A 21,668-nucleotide genomic window follows, 5' to 3' on the forward strand; every position below is an offset into this window, starting at 1 on the left:
CAATGTCGCGCAGGAGGGAGAGTTTAAAGATGAAAGGGAAAAAAAAAATTAATTTTGGGTTCGAGACTTCCAAAAATGGTTACTTTACCTGTCAGGTATCCCTGTACAATAACGAGAAAGAACTATGGGAAGACAACATTATGTTTGAACACAGTTGTTTTTGAAATAATTCAGTCGTATAATTGGATGGATCTACCTTTTACCATATAGACACTTTATTTTATTTTTTTGTTTTATCTTTTTTTATTTCTTCTTACGGCGAGAAACACGATCACGAGTAACTTGAACAACTTAATCGAGGACCAATAAATTGTTCGTACCTACCGTCACGGCGTTATCGTACCCCCTGAGACCAATCAATCGCTTTTATTGATCACTACAACCCTTGAATTGTGGCTTGCAGCCACCTTGGCCTTCCGCATTCCTTTCGAGTCTTTATCTGTCGACGACTCCTCCCTTTGAGGACGGCGACAGAATAGACAACAAATCTGGCGCCCCTCGACTCCGATAACGAAGTTGCATCCTCCTCCAGCGACCGTCCCGCGATCGCACACCGTCGAAGGCGATCTTCTGTAAGCGACTCTGGTAATCGCGTTTCTCCCCTGCGTCTGGGCCATCAGGCCCAGTACCTGCAGCCGACTTTAAGTCCAATACCTGGTATGTCAATTGTTCATTCTTGCGCATCCGGCCAGATCGCAGAATCCCAATTAACACAAATAATGCTCCAGGTACACCCAATTTCCCGATGTCCTTGAGTAGGAGCCCCTCTCCTGTTCCCGGGGGAGGATGGTCTTCTCCCGGCCTAAACATAAACACGAGCGGTCGATCGAGTCCAGCGAAATCGTCCTTTGCCGGCCCTAGTAATGGTGGTAGTGTAACATGGGAGTCTGCGAGACTCAAGAGTCAAGGTGTCACTGGTTACCCAGCATTTTCAACACAAAATCAGGGATTCTTCACCCGACATATGCGCCGTATTTCGAGTAGTTTACCGACGTTCAACATGGCGACCGATGAAAGATACGCGGAAAAGGAGAAACTCGGACGGGGTCGGTGGAAGATCCCCCTCATTGGAAGAATTAGAGGCATAGTTGCGCGAACGAGTAGGATGTGGAAGATACGTGCGCTTATAGTGTTACTACTATTCACTTTCTACTTGCTATTCTACATAACTCGTGAGTTTTGACACCTACTGGTGTCGCTTATGTTACTAACCGTCTATCAGCTCTTTGGTATTATTGGAGGAGAACTAGCTGGCTAGGAGGCGGGGAAAAGTTTGTTATTATACTAGCTGCAAATATCGGCGGTGGTGTAATGGAGTGGAAGGGTGCACGAGAATGGGCTATCGAAAGAGATAGTGTCAGGAATAAGCGAAAATACGTCGGTAGATGGGGCTACGACCTTGAAATTGTCGACATGAGTACCAAGAAACGATATGCGCACGAGTGGCGAGAAAGTTGGGAGAAGGTAGACAGTATCAGGAACAGTTTCAGGAAATATCCAAAGGCCGAATGGTAAGTTAGCGATGATTCTATGTGGCTTTATCAATCTAATGCATCGCAGGATCTGGTGGTTGGACCTTAACACATTCGTTATGGAACCCTCGTATTCTCTTCAACACCACCTATTCAACAATCTCGAAAAACACATATACCGCGACATAAACGAATACAACCCTCTCAACATCAGCCATCCTCTACAGGCCAATTATCTGGATCCCGAAGCGCTAAGTGCGGTCGGGGACGGAAATATCGATTCTGTGAACCTAATTCTCTCCCAGGACTGTTCAGGGTTCAACCTAGGTTCTTTTTTTATCAAACGAAGTGAATGGACCGATCGCCTACTGGATATATGGTGGGACCCGGTAGCCTATGAGCAAAAACACATGCAATGGGAGCACAAGGAACAAGATGCGCTGGAGCAATTGTATACGACTCAACCATGGATTCGGAGCCATACGGCTTTCCTTCCTCAACGACTAATCAACAGCTTTCCAACTGGCGCATGCTCAGACAATGGAAATGACACTCGTATTCATTATAACCAAGATGATCGGGATTTTGTTGTCAACATGGCAGGTTGCGAATGGGGTCGCGATTGTTGGGGAGAAATGTATAACTTCCGCGAACTCAGCTATTATCTAAACCGAAACCCTTGGGAGCGTTTCAAGGAAGATTTAATCGCCGTCATCTGGTTTAAGTTGACGGGCCAGAAGGTCAAGTGTAAGTTCTTTCTTTCATCCTCGAAATTCTCGCTCCATTATCCGCGATATCGGTCTTATCCAAGCGGAGTTCATGCATGCTCTTTGTCTTCACACCAATCTACTCCAACTTTTTCTGTGGACAGCTGTCGCTAACTCAATACTACAGTATAGGATGACTACCCTCTAGCCCCGTCAAGGCCATGACCGCGACGAGCATTTTGGTTTGGATTGCTGGATCGCATTATCTTCATATTTCCCCCCCTTTTGAATCCTTATTATTTGTCTCCAGCCTCGGTCTGTCGGCACATGTTCCCCTTCTATTCCTTGTGGCGCAATCAACGATATTGTTTGTCACTCAATATACCCCTTTCGCATTACAATCAGAAAGGACATATTTAAGTCCTTCAGGCTTGTCTGATTAGCAATCTTCTCCGTCATCGGCTCTTCGTCGCTGACGTAAATCATCATTCAGAGAAGTGATCTAATCTGTTTATTCGAGATTATGAGGTGACCTGGCCTGGAGTAAGAAAGACGTTGATGGTTAATGTGCATCTGTATTGTTATGTAAAGTACGTCATCCAATTGACACTATGAGAAGATACAATGATATTGGAGATTTTTCCATTGGATATATAATGTTTTCAAGAGTGAAACATACTGAGTACGTGGAGTGATAGGTGTAAATCCAAAATGATGCCACGAAGGCGGTTGGTATAGATCCTGAAACATGCTTATCCCAATACCAGACAGTATCTCAGGTATCTGGAAGCGGAGGGGTACTTGAGAGCGGTCCAAAAACCTACACATAATATGGATTCATTTCTATATACACATCGGAGAGACATTTCAGGTCTAAGTAATATAATGTCAACTTGGCCATGCATATTCAGACAGATACAATTTTGAATCAACTGTGTAAGCTGTCAACCGGGGTTTCAGTTTGGCGTTTTAGCAGTTTCCATTAGAAAGTTTGAATATTCGGTTTTCTTATTGGACGGCAGTTAGGAGGAAACAAAACAGACACGCCCCTTCCCTAACATTTATCAATGCAACTTTACTACTAGAAGCTACCTAGGTACGCTACTTCCCATTCTATTCCTCTACTTGTTTTTTTGCCGAGGTTTGTTAAACTCATCTTCATCTATCGTATCTACACTCCTAACGATCTTCACTACTCCATCACCGACGCCTATTTGTCAAACGACACCCATTGAATATCCAATATCCCATACAAGGTCTCATAGAAACATATCTACTCACCTTCAAGATGGCGACCTGGGGTCCCGGCCTCCTCCAATCTGACGACGACTACGAAATCGCAGAGCACCTATCCCGTCTTGCTGGAGTCAATCTTCTCTGTCCTCATGACCATGAAGACTACCCCAAGATTGTCAAGAAGCTAAACGATGGCGGAATCTCCGATCTTTTTCAAAGAATTATGTCATCCGACTTCAAGCCTGATCGAAGCTATCATAAACGAGAACGCGTACCTATCATTCTCGGAATGCTTGCCATGTGTTTAGGTGTCATTATTGAGAACAGCCATTTGGCCCAGCTTGGAGTGCTACGACCCTGGCTTCCCATCGTCGAACAGCAGGTGCAACTCGTTACTGCGCTTGATGAGTACAAGAACAACGGCACACCTTGGCAGTCGGGATCCAAGAACCGTGAGGAAACAATGCGCGCGAAGGAGGTTGGACCTTCGAAATATGATCTCGGGGATGAATTTTGGGGCAATGGTCTAGGGTGAGTTTAGAGTTTCTCCCTGCTAATATTTATTCACACAAAGTTACCTCACGAACTCACATCTCGTTACTTGATATACGATCACTCAATCTGTAATCTTGAATTTTACTGATTTTGTGGTTTGTAGACGCTCTCTCGATGAGGACTGGACTTCGAAGATGCTCAGTAAAGTCTGTTTCAACTGCGGCGAGAAGGGAAACCTCGAGCATTGCGGGAAATGCAGGATTGTTCAGTACTGCAGCAGACAATGTCAACGAATGGACTGGCCAATCCACAAGAGAGTCTGCACCCCACGTCCTTCTGTCCGCACTTGCGTTAGTCATATCATTATTATACTTATTTTGCCAGAAGCTAACAGTATTTATAGCCTGTCCCCAAGCCTAAGAAGCAGGTTGAACCAGAAGTCAATCGCGGTGAAGACGATGGCGACGATATGGAAGATACCGGAGGTCACAAGGACGAGGTCAATGAGGCTAGCGAGGGTAACGACACTAGTGATAGCAGCGTAAACGAGGAGATTGAGGACGATGCCGAAGAAGAGTACGACGAAAGCTTTGAAATTAACGAGGACGATGCTAGTCAGTACTACGAATATGATGAGGACGACGAGGACGACTACGATGGAAGGGGATACGACGAAGAAGGGTACAACCAAGACAATTACGACGAGGAAGATTATGATGAAGAGGAGTATGAAGGTGAAGACGGTCCTCAGGATCAGGACGAAGCCGAAGTTGGGTGTCCAACCTGCAAGTATGGATATGATGAGGCCGAGGACGGTCCGAACCAGGGTCAGTACGATGAAGACGAAGACGAAGATGAAGGGGAGGGCGAGGGCGAGGGGGAGGAGGAGGAGGAGGAGGAGGAGGAGGGCAGCAACGACGGGGACGGTGGTGACGAGGTGGATGATGAGGAAGGTGACTACGAAAACGAAGATGAGGACGAGGACGAGGACGAGGACGTCGACCATTACGCTGATGAAGACGATGAAGCCATTTTCGAGGGTAACTACAATGGTTTCTATGAGTATGTCAACAGCAGCTCTAACCCAGACGAAGGCGAGGGCTATGATTTGGATAACGACAATGGCCACGAAGCATCAGGCTCCGAGAACGAGGATCGACCCGAACCCTCCACAGGGTAAATCCACTGATCCTCCAACGGAGAAAAAAGGCCTTGACTAGTTGGATCCGAGGGCGTTTTCGGGGGTCCTCGCATGCTGCACTTCCTCCCAATGAGAGGTCGGAGGGCCGAAATGAAGCATGAAAAGATTTTATTAATTACCTAGGTAGTTAAGTGCCTTGCAGATTTGGCGATGCTTTTTAATGGACTTTAAATGTCCTGTCTCAAATAGAGAGAACTAAATAAATCCGAACTCTGAAAAAATGATATTCCTAAGTCCTGCTGTGTTACCCCTATCTCCGAATAGCTAGACAGACTCTCGTAGGATCATGAAGCCGTTTCATGCGTCCAAAGAGATGCTGCCAGAGTAATAACTGTAATAAATGTAGGTGAGGCTCAGCCTAGTCTAAACGATGCCATGATCTACATTCCAAGATAGCCCTATATCTAAGCCAGGCAACTCGGATTAATTAGCATGTGTCATCGGGCTTACTCTTTGCCCTACGAGGCAGGTATCAAGCAAGACCAAGTAGAATGTGGTGATATATGGGAAGCCCGAGAAAAATGCGATCGGATGAACGGCTATCCTACGTTAAAATCGTCGGATACGGCGCACCGATTAATTGAGGCTCGTCAGGAATATAGAGATGTTTTCAGCTAGAAAAAGCAATCCAGCTCACATATATTGAAGGCTTTTTTTTAGATCTGATCTGTTGAAGTTCTTAATGGATGGTAGGGATTGAAATGACAGCTCACGTTACGATCTAAATCCCTCAACCCTGCCGCGGGGAATCTGCAGATGATTGGAGAGGCCATACGGCGTTCATCCTCATGATACTATCAAGATAATCTACTCCGTACTCCGGAAAGAGCGGAATTCGGTGGAATCCCAAGTCCATGGTTGTTGATATAACGTGTGCTTCGGACCGCTTCCTATTGTCGGCTTTAATATGCGAGTACCTTAAATAGCATCCGTCCCATCAATGGGTGGTATTGTTAGCCTCAGTCGTACAACGATCTGCGGTAGCATCTATTGATCCTAGCACGTTTTCTAAGATCTAACAGGGTGTGGACTCCGAGCGGACGCCCCATCGTAACATTAGCCTCCCAAAGGGAAATTCGGTGTTGGATGATAGCCAACGAAATATCCAAAGGAAGCAGGACGTTTTTGAGCGAGCTTGTTTCGACGTTTCGCTTTTTTGTTTCAGATCAACAATTCTCACCAATCAGATGTTGTGGCGCGTAGACCTTGTCACTGTACTTAACTCCGAGGTAACGTTCCGCGATAGTGGTTAGGAATGCTACTTGTCATGGAGAGGGTGGTACTTTTTGGTGGATTTAGATGCGGGACAATAGGGGCTGGGTACCGCCAAGAATGTGGCGGCCTGTGTTCCCAGTTTCGATCAAGTCCATACCATTGATTGGCTGAGAAGCATCTAAACTTGTCCATCATGGCAACCCATCACCTAGAAGAACTTCAACTTTGCATTCTTCATTCTTCATAGTGGACAACTTTCAATGTCTCACCCCAGCCCGATCCTCTGGCCTTCGAGTAGATTGCGCTCTGATACTGCAAAGTCGGCGTCATATCCTCCAACCATCACTCGTCTAGTTTCTCCTGCTGAGGACGTAAGCTCCAGATCCCATGCTAGCTTCATGTAATTCGCATTTTCCGAGAGGGTGGTCTCTCACCATGACTGGTGCAATCCATGCATATGGGTCCTATCGCTCCGATTCTCTTTACTGACTACCTAAAATGGTCGTGACCAAGGGTTCCAAGGTTGTTTGGGATTATTTTGTATCTGTATCTTATAGATTTATTTTAATGTTACAATATCTCACTACGACGCCTTCCAGGGTATACCTAGGTAGATGTTCCCCCCCCCCCCCCCCTGGTTCCTTGGTTCCTTGGTGGTGAATGTGTGATTCCCGGATCACGCCTTCCGAATCTATTTGCAATCCCCGGGGAAGTCACTAGGTCTAGTAGTTGTTTCTCTAATTATCTCCAACCTTCTCGGGGAACTCACGAATTATAATAAATTCGGTGGTTCCTGCTGTTGTTGTTCTGGTTAACACACACACAGTCCGATTAGGTATTTTCCATTCCTCACAAGACCCAGCCGTCTTTTCATCTCAACTTTGGAACTTTTTCCATCCGTCATCACCAGCCGTCCCTCCTTATGCGGCTGTGAACACCACACTGTGAATATCTGAATAACAGAAAATCTTCACTGTCTCTCCTTAGCCACCCCTTCATTTACGACATTTACGCACGGTTCTGAGTAACCCATACAGCTCTTTGTTTGCGGCCCCCGATTGTTCAATCTCAAAGTAAAACAAACGGAATTTCCAGCCCTACGATTGTTCACTAACAACAGCAATCTATTCGAGTCTTGAACCATTCCCTTTCAGACTTGAACGATTCGACTGTTTGTATTTAAATTTCAAAGACGGCCGCCGCCACATCTTGAGTTATTGGGTTCCCTACACAACTCACTTTCATTATTGAACCACACCACTTTCACTACCACCACCGCAACAACAAACTTGCCCGGCGCAAGTTGGTATTTTGGTATTTGACCAAGGCTCAATTCATTAATTCATTCCATCATTTTTTCGTCTTCAACGACCTTCATTTAACTTTCGATCTTACTGCTGGACATACCACAAATCGACAAGATGTCGTTCACGAGAAACCTCACACGCCTAGGAGGCATTCTGGCTCTGGGAGTCACCGCAGCGCAAGCTGCTTACTCCATCCAAGACACTTACGACCCAACCAATTTCTTCGACGGTTTCGAGTTCTTCAGCCAGCCCGACCCAACTAACGGCTTCGTCAAGTACCTAACCGCCGAGGAGGCCAATGCGCTGTCGCTGGCTGGACTTGCCAACGAAGCCGTCTACATGGGCGTCGACTACACCACCCTGAACCCCACAGGTGGCCGTAACTCTGTCCGGGTCAACTCCAAGAAGACCTACAACCAGGGCCTTATCATCGCCGATATTGCCCACCAACCTGCTGCCCAATGTGGAACTGTAAGTAATTTTCCAGATCAAACTCATACTTTCTCCTTCCTTCCCTTCCTTATATCCGATCCCTCAAGCAAACAAACACAAACAATGAATAAAGGCCACACCCCTTCACACGACACTGAAATTTCAAATAAAGCATAATCTAACACATCATTATAGTGGCCTGCATTTTGGACTGTCGGTCCCAACTGGCCATATGACGGAGAAATCGACGTCATTGAGGGTGTCAACCTGGACACTAACACCACGTACACCCTCCACACCGGACCTAGCTGTACATTCACGCAAGGGGATTGCAACGCCCCCGGAACCGGTAACATCGGCTGCGGTACCTCAAGCCAAGACACACAGACCCTAGCCGACGGCTTCAACGCCATCGGCGGCGGTGTCTTCGCCCTCGAATGGACCGCATCAGCGATCAACATTTTCTTCTTCCCACGCAGCAGCATCCCGCAAGACATCACCAGCGGCCAACCCAACCCCAGCACCTGGGGGCAGCCGCAAACCTCGTTCTCGGGCGACGGATGCGACATCCCATCGCACTTCCGCGACCACTCCATCGTCTTTGACACCACTATGTGTGGTGACTGGGCCGGAAAGGTCTTCGGTTCCGACCCGACCTGCAGCTCCAAAGCCGCAACCTGCGAGGAGTACGTCGCGGCCAACCCCGACGCTTTTAAGGATTCGTACTGGCTTGTCAACTCCGTCAAGGTGTACTCTGACAACTCCACCATGAAGCGAGACGCACCTTTCGCGCGACGATTTATCGCGTAAGCATTTGGAGAGGTTCATTTTTAATCTTCTTAGTACCATATTTCCCTTTTTTTGCTTTTCCTGGAGACCTGGGTTTGTGGCGTTGCGGGATGACGATGGAGGTGAGGAAATAGTCCATTACCCAAAAGGTCCTTTTTATACCAGGCGAGGCGTTGTTATATGTTGCCATTTGCTTTTCCAGAAGGAGGTTGGGGGGTTATTTTGCGCGGGAGGCGGTTTTGATCGACGAGGGCTGCTTTACTACTTAACCTGGTTTTGTATTGGTGGAGAAGCAGAGCAGTGAAGTCGGGATTTTTTCACTTCTTACACCTGTACATATTTTTGATGTGGCTTCCTTCTGACACCCTGGGGTACTTTGGGTGTGCAATGAGCACGACTATGAATAAAATAGCAGATGCATTTACGACTATACAAATATTTGCCTCATTAAGTGAGATTAGTATCATCTAGACCTCTGCGGTGCTGCTTGTTCGTCTTTGGGTTCGATGGATTCGGGAGGACACCGTATATAACACTGCTAGAATCGAGTATATGGATACCTAGGTACTTAGGTAGGTAAATGGGTTACACTATCCCGAACCTGCGTGATCATTGCTTAGATAATGGATCCTAAAGTTGGAGAAACCTACCTAGAGTGTCAAGCTTCTGCCTACGGACTTATCGGCAGGATTCTTTATTCGAGTTTTTCCAGCAAGGCCTCTGTTCGTCGATAGAGCTAGTAAAATAAAATAGACAAGACAGCGGTGGAGATTCTTTTTGAAATGCGTAGTTTACTGGGCTAATGTAATCATGTCTCAAGCGTAGCTTGTAGTACGACGCCGAATTTCGTGACGATATCTATGGTGAGCTCAAAAAGCCTAGTGGTTGCGACGAATAGCTTCGGAGCTTGTAATGTTCCAATACAAATTTTCGTGTTGGAATAATCAGTCAGCTAGCGAGCTTCAGGAGTGGTGGAGGTAGCTGGAGGCGGTCAAAATGTGTTTCGGCTCCGATCACTTACGGACTTTATCGGTTCGATACCGTGGTGGAATAAAGGCAATGTGGTCCGAAGTTTCATTCAGCTCATAGCGGAAAGAGAATATTGTTGTTTTGCGGTGTTTTCGGTGACCCTTGTCTCGGGTGATATGGGAGAAAATGAGTAAATGACAGACACGATGCTCATTTGTGTCAAATCCCTAATTCTGTAGGGCGAAGACAACTCTTTGCCCTAGACTTCGGTAGATCCGATGCGCGAGACTTGCATGAATGAATACTTTGGAAGCGTGCGCGAATAGATACTTTGATATCTTGTATCCGACAATGGGTATCGTGTAACTGGCGGTGGCGGATGTCTGGGATGGAACTTTCTCTTCCGACCGAGAATAGAATCAGCCAGAATATAGTTACCCTGTGAAAAGTGATCGAACAGCCCAATAATATATACTAGAAGCCTGTTTGGTTGCCTGCGATATATAAAAACGGTTATAGTATTGTTGTAGGAGACTTCCCTTCATGCAACACATCCCATTGTCCGCCAGCGATGTGCTTTTTGCCTTACCCGGTGCCCAAGCCTAGGAATAAAGCAAAGAAACCAACGATCGTGAAGAAGACCACAGGTGGCGGCACTTTTCAAGGAGGATATAAAACAGCGGACGAAGCGATCAACCAAACACCGACAATGTCCTACAACCCAAGAGCAACACCCCCCCCACATTGGTATTACACTCCGTATAGCATGGAGCAACGCCTCGAAATGGATGAACCCAATTATGTTACAAGATCCCAGTGGGCTTCTCACTGCGAAGCACTAAAGGGGACTCACGATATAGCGAGAGAGAATGGGAATAGGATGAACGATATGAAACTACTAGTTTCTGGTGGAATTGCAGAAGCCCGAGATGCAGTTATTAGCACCCAAAACACTGTTAAAGGTGCCCACGAAAGTGTAAAGAATACCCATACGGCAGTTCAGGGCGTCCAGGATACATTGAAACAAGCTTGTGATACGATCAACAAGAACCATGTCGAACAGATTAGCAAACAAGATAGCTGTACCGCCGAGATTACTAAACTCCGGGCATTGATGGAAGATGATGCAAAAAGACGGGATGAAGCACACCAGAGACAACAGGCAAGGCAGGAAGCGTATAACCATGCTTATAATTACTTCCAGCATATCAATCGAGATGCAGAATTAAGGTCACCAGGAGTGGATGCCCGGACCCAGCCAAGCACTACAGAAAGTGGTAGAACCAACGCGTCACAGCGAGCTCGGGGATACCGCCGGGTTCCGGATGAGACTGAAAGGCGACAGCATCGAGACGATGATGACGACGACAATATCAAGCGAGTTGTTGAAGGGTTGTTCGGCGAAGGATACCAGGAAGATACTTATCCGCATCACGGGAACCATTTCCATTTTCACGGTTGTCTCCCGCTTCACATCGATGACTACACCGGTTGGCCTACTTGGACAGGAGGTCCCCCAGGTTGGGACTACTATGGCGAGACTGATGGGTTTAGAGGACGCGTCCTTCCGAGAACCCCGCCCCGACCGGTTAGACGAGGACGAGGGTGGCCGCGGCCTTAGGCATTGATGTAGACGTCGAATCAAATTGATTACAAGGCCGCGCACACCATCGGAATTCTCACATAGTACGGCATAGAGGAGCCCGAGCACGAGTTCACCACGGTCGCACAGGTCGTCACCCGAGATCTTCAGCCGTGAAAGGCCTAGAAACTTCCAGCTTCCTACATGTACGAATAAGGTGAGGCTGGATTTCGACATGTGCCTCACGCGATTCTCGCCTTGTTAACTAAGCAACCAGTGCTCTCCTTTTCATCTCAGAGTAGTGGAGAAAGCTTATTTTAGTCCTGATAACGGGTGATCTAGCCCTAGGCGTTTGATTTGGGTGGAGATGCGCGAACGAAGTTGAGATCCATTTCTTTGGTCCAAAATCGGAAATACTGGTCTGCCCGTCTGCCTTGTGGGAAATGGCAAACCAGATTAGCAGAACCTTGGAAAGGAGATAGATAGAGCGGACCGTGTAAAAACAATCATAGAATAGAACATCTCGGTTAGATCCAGCCTAATATGCAAATCTCCATTATGTACGAAATACTCTATGTTGAAGCATGTCGCACGGTCGGATCAATACGTAAATCGTAACAGCCATGGATGTTGTCTTGCAATTTCGGGAAATGAAGGAAAGCTACATTAATGCAGCCTCCAATAGTTATAGACGGAGATATTAAATCGCTGATCCTGGGCGACATGCTAGGAACTTTCCGTGTTTGTAGTTTATTATAATTGTTATGAATGTTTAAAACGTCGAAGATGGTCAGATGTAAAGAAGTTATGCGCTTCGACGTCGCATGGCTGTTGAATAGCAAACATACTCAAATTGGTGTAGTATAAAAAAAGGAATCATTTCAATGGCTGGAAGACAGCATGGAGAATTGAAACCAATAATAGGTACGTAGCTTGTATGTATGTACGTACTTCTAATACGCTATTTCCCTATTCCTAATGCAACCACCGATAGCGGATACGTGTGATTGGCTAAGTGGAGCTAAATAGATAACCTTGGCAGCCTTATTGGGTTAGTATTGTTGATCTAATCCTATAAGAGGAATCTCAGACAGGTACGCTAAAATCGTCGAACCCTGCACGGTCTTCCCACGGGGTTCCAATTACGAAGTGTCAGCTCTGATTTCTTCCCACTTCTTTCACTTCTTCCCACTTTTCTCCTGCAGGAACAACAATGATGATGGACATGTATGTAGGAACAACACTTCTGCTGCTTGCTCACTTGTCACAATGGATCCGCATTCTTATTCTTGTTGAGTGATTTTTTATTTCTTTCTTCAAAGTCGGCTGACCTTTGGTACCTAATAATACAATGACTGGCTTCGTTGACAGATAATTACTCGATTGAATGCGAAAGTGACTGGCAGAGAAGAGGGCCACGCAAGTCAGAATGGGTATTCGCAGGGGTTAAAATCACCTTTTTGGATGGGTTGTCCGCGCGGTGAAAAGCGTGAAATAGCTACGATAGCAGGGGTTCATCCCGAACAACCCTTGCCTCTTCCCGGTAGACGTTTGTCGATCCACATTAATCTGCAGCACTATTCGAGGCGTTTGCCTGTCAGGTCCAGTGTGTTTTCTATGGGTGTGCCTTGATTTAGTTGAATTACCTAGGTAGTTGAATTGGGGGGGGACCCAGTCGACCAGTCCTGAGGTATTATTGGATTATTTAGGAGCCAAAGGAAAAATTTCCCCCATGTCCCAATAAAAAAGGGCGCGTTGCCAAATCGTCCCCCTTCGACCCCCACCGCCCGTTTTCTCTCTTCTCACTCCCTCTCCCCTTTTAAGGACTTGGTCAAGCTTCACCCACCACATTCATTCGTTTCTCTTTTGTAACTGCGAATATCTGCATTTTTGCAACCCACGTTCATTACCTACCACATCCACAATCACTATCAATCATTACGCAGTTACACGTCGCTCTCTTTACGAAGCAATCAAACATATTCAGTTCTCGCAATAGAATACAACTGAAAAGGAAAAACAAAGAGAAATCAAGATCCACAATATCTTCATTGATATTACACTCTCCTTAAACGAGGCACATTTAGCGGCTATCAATTAGCTTGGACAATCAGGATAATCGCTTTCGACGATCTTGAGGAGGAAATCCATATTCTAAAAACGTGATACCCATTTTTCGATCAACAGCAACAGCAACAATATTATTCAAGATGCAATTCTCATCCTTGATCATGTTGGTTGCCGGCGCCGCTTCCGCCGTCGCGCAAACCACCACCGCCACATCCTACTTGACGGCGACTGTCACCATCACCAAGTGCAACCCGACCAACACCGCCTGCCCTCTGTACACGCCTTCCACCAGCTCAACTTTGTCTACCCCGACGCCCGTTGTGTACCCCACCAGTTCCGTTGCGCTTAACACTACATCCAGCGCTTCCTCCACCTTCTACCCGATCTCCAAGAACTCGACTGTTTCTGCTGGACCTACTGCTTACCCCAACGTCTCTTCCACCTACGTGGTTCCGTCCACATATGTTACTCTCACCTCAGCTGTACCCACAACTCCCGCCCCGGCTGCCTCATCATCTTCAACGCCGGCCCCTACAGTGCCTGCCAGCGGTGCCGGTCTAGTGTCTGTTCAATCAGGCCTTCTATTGGGTATCCTCGGTATGGGAGCCGCTCTCCTAGCATAAGTCAACGAACTGGGGAGTGAAGTTGGAGGTTGAAGGACGACGCACGCCATCCTTTGTAATGAGCTTCAGATCTAATCGGCACGAGACTTTCTGCCAAGGAGACAACGACGATCTGGGCGGCTTAAGATATTTTCATGTTCACTTCGATTCTAATACCAAACTTGATTCTCAGGAGATGGGCGCTTGGTGTTTTTTTTTGTAGGGCGATATCCCGGTTTAAGGAGTCTGGTTGGGCTTATACCCACTTTGATCCTGGGCGTGGCAGCTCTTTCTCTATGTCTAAATTAAGGCGATGCGTTCCGTCGACGGTTTATTTAGAGCATGCGGAGGAGTTGGAAGGTTCGTGTCGCGTACTTCGATAGCAGAGGAGGTTGTGCCAATGAATTCAGGTCTAGCACGGCCAGTGACATATTTTCCACCACACCCTGTTTCTCCTATTTTCCTTGTGTGCTTCATCACGTGAACTTGATGTGATGCTGTGAGCTGCTTGTAAAATGAAACGGTATTGTATCTGAGTATTGTGTAGGGTAGTATTGTAACTAGGATTCGAGTCGGAATTGATGTCTTCGGTAAGTCTTCACGGCCGGCTTAGGTAAAAAAAACAAAAAAAAAAAAAAAAAAAAAAACACGTTCCGTTCCAATGCTTCTAAGAATAATTCGAATTAAGAGGCGAAGATAAGGGTTTTTCTGTTTCAAATTATTTCAGCTAATTATGGCACGCACGTACACCAAGCGAGTGGAATGAGGGTGGGCCGACCAAAGAGCTGGAGTCGTTATGATCTACATATATAGGCATATATACGGGGTAGAGAGTTGGTTTGGATGGTCGGAATGGTATAGTCTGAAGGCGCCAGGGGAACAAGCGATAGCAACCTTTATCCACACCGGTCAAGACCTGGGAGCTTCTTATTTATTCTATGGGAATATCATATCCTATATAATCCATTAGTATTGGTCTTAGTATTGATATTATTGCCTGGGCCGTAAGCAAACAAGCATCATGTATGATTGCTTGCTTGCAACCTTGGTACACTATATGAGCTTTTCTTCATGGGAATTGCGGCTCGCGTGCCCGATCCCGCAACCCCGGTATCAACTAGTTCGCCTCGGAAAGGCTCCGGGAAGCGCGGACTACATAGTGATCTCCACCATAATGAAACCCGGAATCCCTGTCTAGCCACGAGGTTTGCAGAGTAGGACGAACGACGCATGGACCGTTATATCTCAATAACATCAGATTTTAAGTGAAGGGGTCCCCCTCTATAAAGTCATCATTGTACGGTTTTGATATATGCCAATATAGGCAATAGAAGTCTGGACCAGAACCAAAAGCAAAGACGCACACACTTATATTATATTCCTGACCATTATTACCCCCTTACATGTTACCGTACAAGTACATCAAGATACACAACCCGTATTACTTCCCGGTACGAACATTCCAGAGCTCTGAGATCAGATCTCTCCATCATTAAGCATCCCCCAACTCTGGATTTTTACGTTTCTGTCTCTCCCTTTCCCTCTCCACTTCTCTCTCCAGGGTATAAGCGGAACGTGGCTTAATGGTGGACCTCATGACATTTACCCTCCGCACACGCATTACACAATACTTGATCGGACTCGCAGGTGCCCGAACATCCTCTGTCCTTGTGCCCGCAATACTGATCTGCGAGTGTGATAATCCCCTCGAGTCTTTCGTATCCTATCAAAGACGATGACCTGGTTCGACAAGCATGTAATTGTCTACATTCGTCATCACACCCAAATCCTGACGTCCGGAGCGTGTAACGCTCGCCACCTTTGCTGAGTATTTCATCCATCTTGGCGACTAAGGGATCATTCCGTAGAAATGCAGAGAAATTTCAAAATCGTCTGACCGTTGGGTCCCTTTTTTAATTTGTTATGTTCTTTTTTCTCTCGTGTAATGTAAGCAAGCAAGCAAAGCCACCTGGAGGAACTACCTAATGATTAGTTTATATGAGCTGTCATATTGGGAATCTAGGAGGAAGACACTAACAAAATCTGATCCTTGCAAGTTCTACAGCCTTTCAGAGGCGGGAAAGCGTATGCACCATGTGAGCATGTACGTCTTACGCACATACGTAAGTCGAGAAGTAGAAAAATAAGAGAGCAATCAAGTTGTGTACGTATGTGTGTTCAAAGCGGACGAAACTTATGTCTACGGACTTTGGTAGGGTCAGAATCAGAAGAAGAGGATGCGATTCCTTCAGCCCTTTTATAACCAAAGCAGCCAAGTTTGCCTACCCAACCTATTTGTCTGTTCTAGCCCAAGCTTGGAAACACGAATCTCTCTATTCTGGCGCGCCCTACCACTAAACACTAACGGGGGGTTTATTTCTCGTTTTCCTTGGGAGGTCAGACTGAACTCCCTTATCCGAGGGGTTGTTCTCGACCAGATTTTGCATCTTCCTGGATCGGTGGCATCTCGTCATTTCGTCCCACTGCCAAATGTCGCAATCATGGTTACGATGAACCATACACATACACGTGCGCCTCCCGTCCAAGCGTTGATTCCCTCTTGTCAGCCTCCTCCCAAGTTGTCGTCCAAAGTAACCTTATGTTTCATCATACATTATTTGGTAAATGACCCAAATACTCGAGGGCCTCTCGTCAGAATCAACTGATTTCTCTCCCTTCTCATCATTTTTTCTCCTCATCCTCCTTCACGTCAGTCTCACTCCATCGTTCCGAAGAAGGGTAGCGTACCATACGGGAACGGAAACAACAAGAACAAAAAGGGAATCGGCAGTGAAGGGGAAACACGAACCGCGATATCGGTAAATTTGGAGTGAGTGGTTGTGTTATCATTCGCCTCGGGGTCTTTCTGGACCCAAGGGTTCGGATCTGCAACGCACCACGGGCATCCAAAATTCGGTGCATTGCCGGAACGCAGTACACATTTGGAAAATCAACCCTTGTCCGTCCCAACACTTCGCCCCATGCTAGTCATCAACAGGGGTGCGTTGCCCATGGGGCCCTGTCCGTAGGTCGTTGAAGCCGTCATCATCCAGCAACGATTCCACGGTGAAGGGGGGGGGGACCCTTTCGTGGCCGGCTGCGCGGCTCCTTCGATGCATCCCTCAACCAGGGTTGTTCCCCCACGGTGAACGCTCCTAAAAGACCCGCTCGCTCCGACGAGATTGGTTGGTTCTATACCGGTTACTCCTTTGTGTCCATACTATAAGCTTTGCTGCTTTCTTATATGTATGATCCAGTGACCCAGTTCCCGGACGCCGGGGCTTGCCTCCCCTCCACCCCCTCTCTCAGCTACGAACTAGCAAAAGAAAAAAATCTGTGCCCTAAGCGAAGCCACCTGAAATGGATAATGTACTAGTTAGTAGACATGCACATCATGCACATATTAGCTGTTGCGTGCAGGATTCCGTGCCGCCCCTGTCACTTTTTGTTTTTTTTTCGTACGCGAGCTACGTAGTCAGCACACACAACCCAACAGCGAATAGGCTTCGTAACCATCGTGGCTCGATTCCCGTCACTAAGGCACGCGGCACACCGGGAAATGGCCGTCGGCTTCTTCCCACCCTACCCGAGCACGCGGGACGACCGATCTGCCCTCTCAGCCCTTAGTCCTTGGTACCGGACTTGCTTAGACTGACTGGGCAACCAACCATTACGTGGGTTGGTGAGTAAGTAGGTACCTGGGTGGTAGGTTGGTAATGATAAAGTAAGGACTGAAAGAAGAGAAGGATTTGGTGATTGGTCGTGCAGGAATCGACCGCTAAGCTTCTTTCGGGTAGCTTATGGGAGACCTATGAATAGAAAAGACGCTGCTTATGCTGTCTAAGCGCACAACATTTTAGAGCGGGCGTGGTGTTTGCTAGCGAGTTGCTTTTCAGCACGAGGCTTCGCCAAATATGTCATAGGCAATACAAACAATACACACCGCTAATCCTATGGCTTTTGATAGAGAAAAAAATGAGTTAACTCCTAGTTAGGAGCAGGATATTTCCGGTACACTTGATTCTCCTAGTGGTTTTCGTTCCATTGCCAGAAGTAAATAGGGTGGGAGGTCGATCATTTACACCTTAGTAGCTTACGGATGAACGGAAGAGGAAAAGTTTTCAAGGTAGAGCTTATAGCACATGATAATGTAAGACGACGGAACACCGATTTGTTTCTTTGCAGTATCTACTATTGAAACCGGCGTAGTTAGCACCATGTCCGGTACCATACTTGTGTAGTTTTTGAAAGGGGTCCGAGAGAACTCATACATACATCCTTAGTCTGCCCGGAGCATATAACCCTAAAGATAGATATCCATGGCTTTGGGCTATGCGGGTTCGAGAAAATAGACTCTTAACCGATGTCCTGCTTTCGCTGGAAGAGAAAGTGGTCGGCGAACAACTTGGCAGCCTCAGTTACACGAGAACACGATGGTTAGATGCAGCATTCCTCGCGAGGCAGAAAAAGAGGCTTGAGATATGTGTATAGCTCACTATGATGACCAATAGTATAGACCAATCCTCAGCTTTCACGGTACCCCAAAGCGATGGCTTGTGCTCGGATACTCTGGCTGCAACCCAATGGGAGCAGGAGCAGGGGTTCTATGCCGCAGAAAACCAAAACAAAACCAACATGCTTTCGGGGATGTACCGAACTGCGTGCCCGGGAGTATCTCGCAGTTGCAAGATGTCATATTACCTGTTGCTGTGTCACTTATTATATTTTGTGATAGACCGGTTGGCGTACATCGTACGGTGCGAGACATCAAGCCACTTCTTCCAGGGCGAGTAGGATATGCAAAGGTGTGACTTTTGTGCCAACGTGCCTTATATAAGGTAGGTAGTGGCGTTCCTTTGAGATTTAGGGTGGTGAGCGTAGCCTATAGGATTGCCTCGATCCGATGCTCTTAAAACCGAGCCGTCCCGAGACGACACTTGGTCCCGATTCCAATCCCATTGTAAAATACGATGTTGCCTTGACAACTACTTGAAGTACTTTAATAAAGAAGTAGAGAAAGAATGTCGCATGGTATGTCATAGATTAATTTCGAATATATCGTATCCTATATACATAAGGTGAGGAGTGACAGGTCAAAGGACACAACATTTCAGGTACAGCAACAGATACCTAGGTACTCGTCTATTCATGTAACACAACATGGAGATGACGACAATGGGCATAGAAGTGGCCCGATCATGTAAGACATCGTGTCAGGAGAACCCTCCAGAACTACCCGTGTCTCAGTCTCTTAATTAGTTTCTCCGTGGAAAGGTACCTTAGGTAGGTTTGTAGATATTAACGCAGGCGGTCTGTGCTTTATTTCTCTTGTTTTGGAAGATGCAGCAGGGAATCTGCTGGAGCGCCCACTTCTTCCTCGTCTTTCATCCAATGACAAGAGCCAAAATTCCAATATACACGGGCCAGAATATGTGCTTCCAAGTTACCTACCCAGTTACCTAGCCGCCTAGGGAAAAAAAGGAAAAGGAAAAACACAGCCACAACTCGTAAACTAAAGGCTCATGTCCTTAGGTGTTCCAATTTCAAGATCTAGTTAATCTTCTGCTGCAGCCAGTTTAACCTTCATCAGCATCCCATCGACCGGCTTAGCAGTAATCTGTATAGTCTTTCGATTGTCAGTGTCAGAAGAATGATTGCCACTCTTGAAACTTACAGCATATAACTCCGACTTTGCTTTATAATAACCCTTATCATCCCCATTCAACACGAACTCCCCAAGGCCAACCTTGGTAAACTCATACCGTTGAGCTAGCATAGCGAGGATCACTCGCGTTTCGATGTTTGCGAGCTCCTGCCCGATACAGTTTCTCGGACCGCGCTCAAATGGTCTCCAGGCAGTTGTCGAGATATCTTCAATTTGAGGTTGAAGCCACCGCTCAGGCCTAAAATCGTCGGCCGTTTCGCCGAAGACAGTACGATCGCGGTGGATAATGGTGTGATTAAGATATACCCAATTTCCATCAAGGTTGTATTCTCCATCTGGCGTGGAAACTGTGAAACCCGTCCCAGGCTCCGACTTACGGATGGAGCCAGCCGGTGGGTGTAACCTGAGAACTTCCTTGATAACGGCGGATATGTATGTCATCCCGTGAATAATCCCTTCGCCGTTGGGAGCTAAGAGTTTCTCCCGGACGACGGTTGGATTGCGAGCGCCCCCAGGCCCGAAAAGATTGTCTAACTCAGCGTGAACCGACTTCATAGCGTGTGGTGTACGTGTAAGTTCATAAATACACCAGATGATCGTGGTACTGGTAGTATCGTGGCCCGCGAAGAGAAAAGTCTTGAGCTGGTCGCACGTCTCCTCTATGATCTCAGGGGTAAGTGATGGAATACCCTGTAGACTCAGTGCTAAAATCGATCGAGAGTTGGCGTTGTTTTTTTCGTTGATGTCATTGAAGCTACGACGGACTATAGCTTTCAACTGATGCGAGATACGCCGTCCAAGTTCACGCCGTCTCAGATGAGTTCGAGGTATCAACCACCAAGGCAGTTGAAGCTTGTCATCTGCATAAGCTAAAATTCGAATATTAGTATTTTGGTCTTCAGCACGTATTACTAATTGCATACTTTTTATTAGTTCTTTGAACATCTGAATTAGTATACCCTGATCAGCACCCTGCGCACTCATATCTTCATCCATAGCAACGGCCCCGATGATATTGAACGTAAGATTCGTCATAAACTGGTCTAGCGGGAACGTATGTCCCGTACGAACAAACTCGTCAATATGTTCCATATAAGGCGCTGCTTTGTCTAAGATAACAGGTAGAAGAGTAAGTAAATGCTGAGGGGAAAACCCTGGATTGAACCTCTTGCGCACGGCCTTCCACCTTTCATTCTGCAGATGAATTAGCATTGTAGGTAAAGGGGTAAATGTCTTACCTGTCTTAATAGAATGGAATTGGGTCCAATTAAGTTCACGATGCGTTCTACTGACGGAGATTTTGGTGCACTATATTGAAACGTTGTGAAGGCTTTGACAGCTGCTCGGCGACTTGGTGGCTAGCAACTATGACCATTGGGGGTACAATAGGCCAGTTATCAAGTAACATAACTGGTGGCTGCCCTAAGGCACGGTACATATCGGCGAAGATGGCGTCTATTTTCGAATTAGTTGAAGCAAAATAATTACCAGTACATACTGATTCTTACCTGGGTGGCGGTCTGTGATGCCTCTTTTGGTGAAGTCATCGAATGCCATAAGATGTCCCCAAAGAAGGGATGAAGAGAGTTGAGGGAGATGGGCATTTTGCTTAAATCGTTTATAGTAAAGCTTGCCGTAAAGATACACCACTGTAACGAGTAGCGATGCTATCGCGAGCGCCTTAGTAGGAGCTGTATCCACTGACAACATTTCCATCATCTATTTGAAAACACGGAAACCTTCGATTCAATGAGAAGGGAGATGGGAACGAAGCGGGCATATCGGAGTAGACAGATGGTGAATCGATGCATCCCTTGTTGGTTCCTAGCATTAGAGGCCAACATATTTGGCGCTGTGTAACTACGGGCGTAAATAGATACAAAGACAACCCCGACTTGGGTACGATGTTATGTGACTTTGATTAGT

The 21,668-nt window shown here is 46.6% G+C and overlaps 7 protein-coding genes across 7 annotated transcripts; 5 read left to right on the forward strand and 2 right to left on the reverse strand.

The window, feature by feature from the left end:
- Nucleotides 1-419: 419 nt before the first annotated feature.
- Nucleotides 420-2,520, forward strand: F4822DRAFT_381121 (glycosyltransferase family 34 protein). Its single transcript, XM_051456406.1, has 5 exons — nt 420-657; nt 729-1,172; nt 1,223-1,511; nt 1,561-2,219; nt 2,367-2,520. Exons 2-5 carry the CDS (start codon nt 746-748, stop codon nt 2,369-2,371), a joined length of 1,380 nt encoding a protein of 459 aa, XP_051310807.1. The 5' UTR covers nt 420-657; nt 729-745; the 3' UTR covers nt 2,372-2,520.
- A 717-nt stretch (nt 2,521-3,237) lies between these two features.
- F4822DRAFT_446123 (uncharacterized protein) lies at nt 3,238-5,337 on the forward strand. The gene is made up of 3 exons (XM_051463476.1): nt 3,238-3,946; nt 4,074-4,260; nt 4,314-5,337. The coding sequence occupies exons 1-3, from the start codon at nt 3,468-3,470 to the stop codon at nt 5,088-5,090; spliced, it is 1,443 nt and encodes a 480-aa protein (XP_051310808.1). The 5' UTR covers nt 3,238-3,467; the 3' UTR covers nt 5,091-5,337.
- A 2,410-nt stretch (nt 5,338-7,747) lies between these two features.
- F4822DRAFT_433563 (glycoside hydrolase family 16 protein) lies at nt 7,748-8,875 on the forward strand (the record flags this gene model as incomplete). Its single annotated transcript, XM_051461859.1, has 2 exons — nt 7,748-8,104; nt 8,261-8,875. The coding sequence occupies 2 exons, from the start codon at nt 7,748-7,750 to the stop codon at nt 8,873-8,875; spliced, it is 972 nt and encodes a 323-aa protein (XP_051310809.1).
- Nucleotides 8,876-10,394: 1,519 nt separating this feature from the next.
- On the forward strand, nt 10,395-11,444 carry F4822DRAFT_433564 (uncharacterized protein; the record flags this gene model as incomplete). The annotated part of the gene is made up of 1 exon (XM_051461860.1): nt 10,395-11,444. One exon carries the CDS (start codon nt 10,395-10,397, stop codon nt 11,442-11,444), a length of 1,050 nt encoding a protein of 349 aa, XP_051310810.1.
- A 1,882-nt stretch (nt 11,445-13,326) lies between these two features.
- F4822DRAFT_381194 (uncharacterized protein) lies at nt 13,327-14,718 on the forward strand. Its single transcript, XM_051456407.1, has 2 exons — nt 13,327-14,437; nt 14,488-14,718. Exon 1 carries the CDS (start codon nt 13,616-13,618, stop codon nt 14,096-14,098), a length of 483 nt encoding a protein of 160 aa, XP_051310811.1. The 5' UTR covers nt 13,327-13,615; the 3' UTR covers nt 14,099-14,437; nt 14,488-14,718.
- Nucleotides 14,719-15,135: 417 nt separating this feature from the next.
- Nucleotides 15,136-16,290, reverse strand: F4822DRAFT_417098 (uncharacterized protein). Its single transcript, XM_051459409.1, has 2 exons — nt 16,116-16,290; nt 15,136-16,055 (listed from the first exon to the last, which is right to left on the reverse strand). Exon 2 carries the CDS (start codon nt 15,916-15,918, stop codon nt 15,658-15,660), a length of 261 nt encoding a protein of 86 aa, XP_051310812.1. The 5' UTR covers nt 15,919-16,055; nt 16,116-16,290; the 3' UTR covers nt 15,136-15,657.
- Nucleotides 16,291-19,631: 3,341 nt separating this feature from the next.
- Nucleotides 19,632-21,452, reverse strand: F4822DRAFT_433566 (cytochrome P450; the record flags this gene model as incomplete). The annotated part of the gene is made up of 5 exons (XM_051461861.1): nt 19,632-19,703; nt 19,752-20,611; nt 20,666-20,936; nt 21,052-21,197; nt 21,251-21,452. 5 exons carry the CDS (start codon nt 21,450-21,452, stop codon nt 19,632-19,634), a joined length of 1,551 nt encoding a protein of 516 aa, XP_051310813.1.
- Nucleotides 21,453-21,668: the final 216 nt, after the last annotated feature.

The sequence above is a fragment of the Hypoxylon trugodes genome (genome assembly GCF_022578975.1).
Source record: "Hypoxylon trugodes strain CBS 135444 unplaced genomic scaffold F4822scaffold_9, whole genome shotgun sequence".
In the NCBI taxonomy this organism is placed as follows: domain Eukaryota; kingdom Fungi; phylum Ascomycota; class Sordariomycetes; order Xylariales; family Hypoxylaceae; genus Hypoxylon; species Hypoxylon trugodes.

Coding starts and splice junctions, on each gene's coding strand:
- F4822DRAFT_381121 (XM_051456406.1), top strand. CDS start 746: ATGTCCTTGAGTAGGAGCCCCTCTCCTGTTCCCGGGGGAGGATGGTCT. Junction 1,173..1,222: donor CTTGCTATTCTACATAACTC/GTGAGTTTTGAC, acceptor ACCGTCTATCAG/CTCTTTGGTATTATTGGAGG. Junction 1,512..1,560: donor AAATATCCAAAGGCCGAATG/GTAAGTTAGCGA, acceptor AATGCATCGCAG/GATCTGGTGGTTGGACCTTA.
- F4822DRAFT_381194 (XM_051456407.1), top strand. CDS start 13,616: ATGCAATTCTCATCCTTGATCATGTTGGTTGCCGGCGCCGCTTCCGCC.
- F4822DRAFT_446123 (XM_051463476.1), top strand. CDS start 3,468: ATGGCGACCTGGGGTCCCGGCCTCCTCCAATCTGACGACGACTACGAA. Junction 3,947..4,073: donor TTTTGGGGCAATGGTCTAGG/GTGAGTTTAGAG, acceptor TGTGGTTTGTAG/ACGCTCTCTCGATGAGGACT. Junction 4,261..4,313: donor GTCCTTCTGTCCGCACTTGC/GTTAGTCATATC, acceptor CAGTATTTATAG/CCTGTCCCCAAGCCTAAGAA.
- F4822DRAFT_417098 (XM_051459409.1), bottom strand. CDS start 15,918: ATGGATGAAATACTCAGCAAAGGTGGCGAGCGTTACACGCTCCGGACG.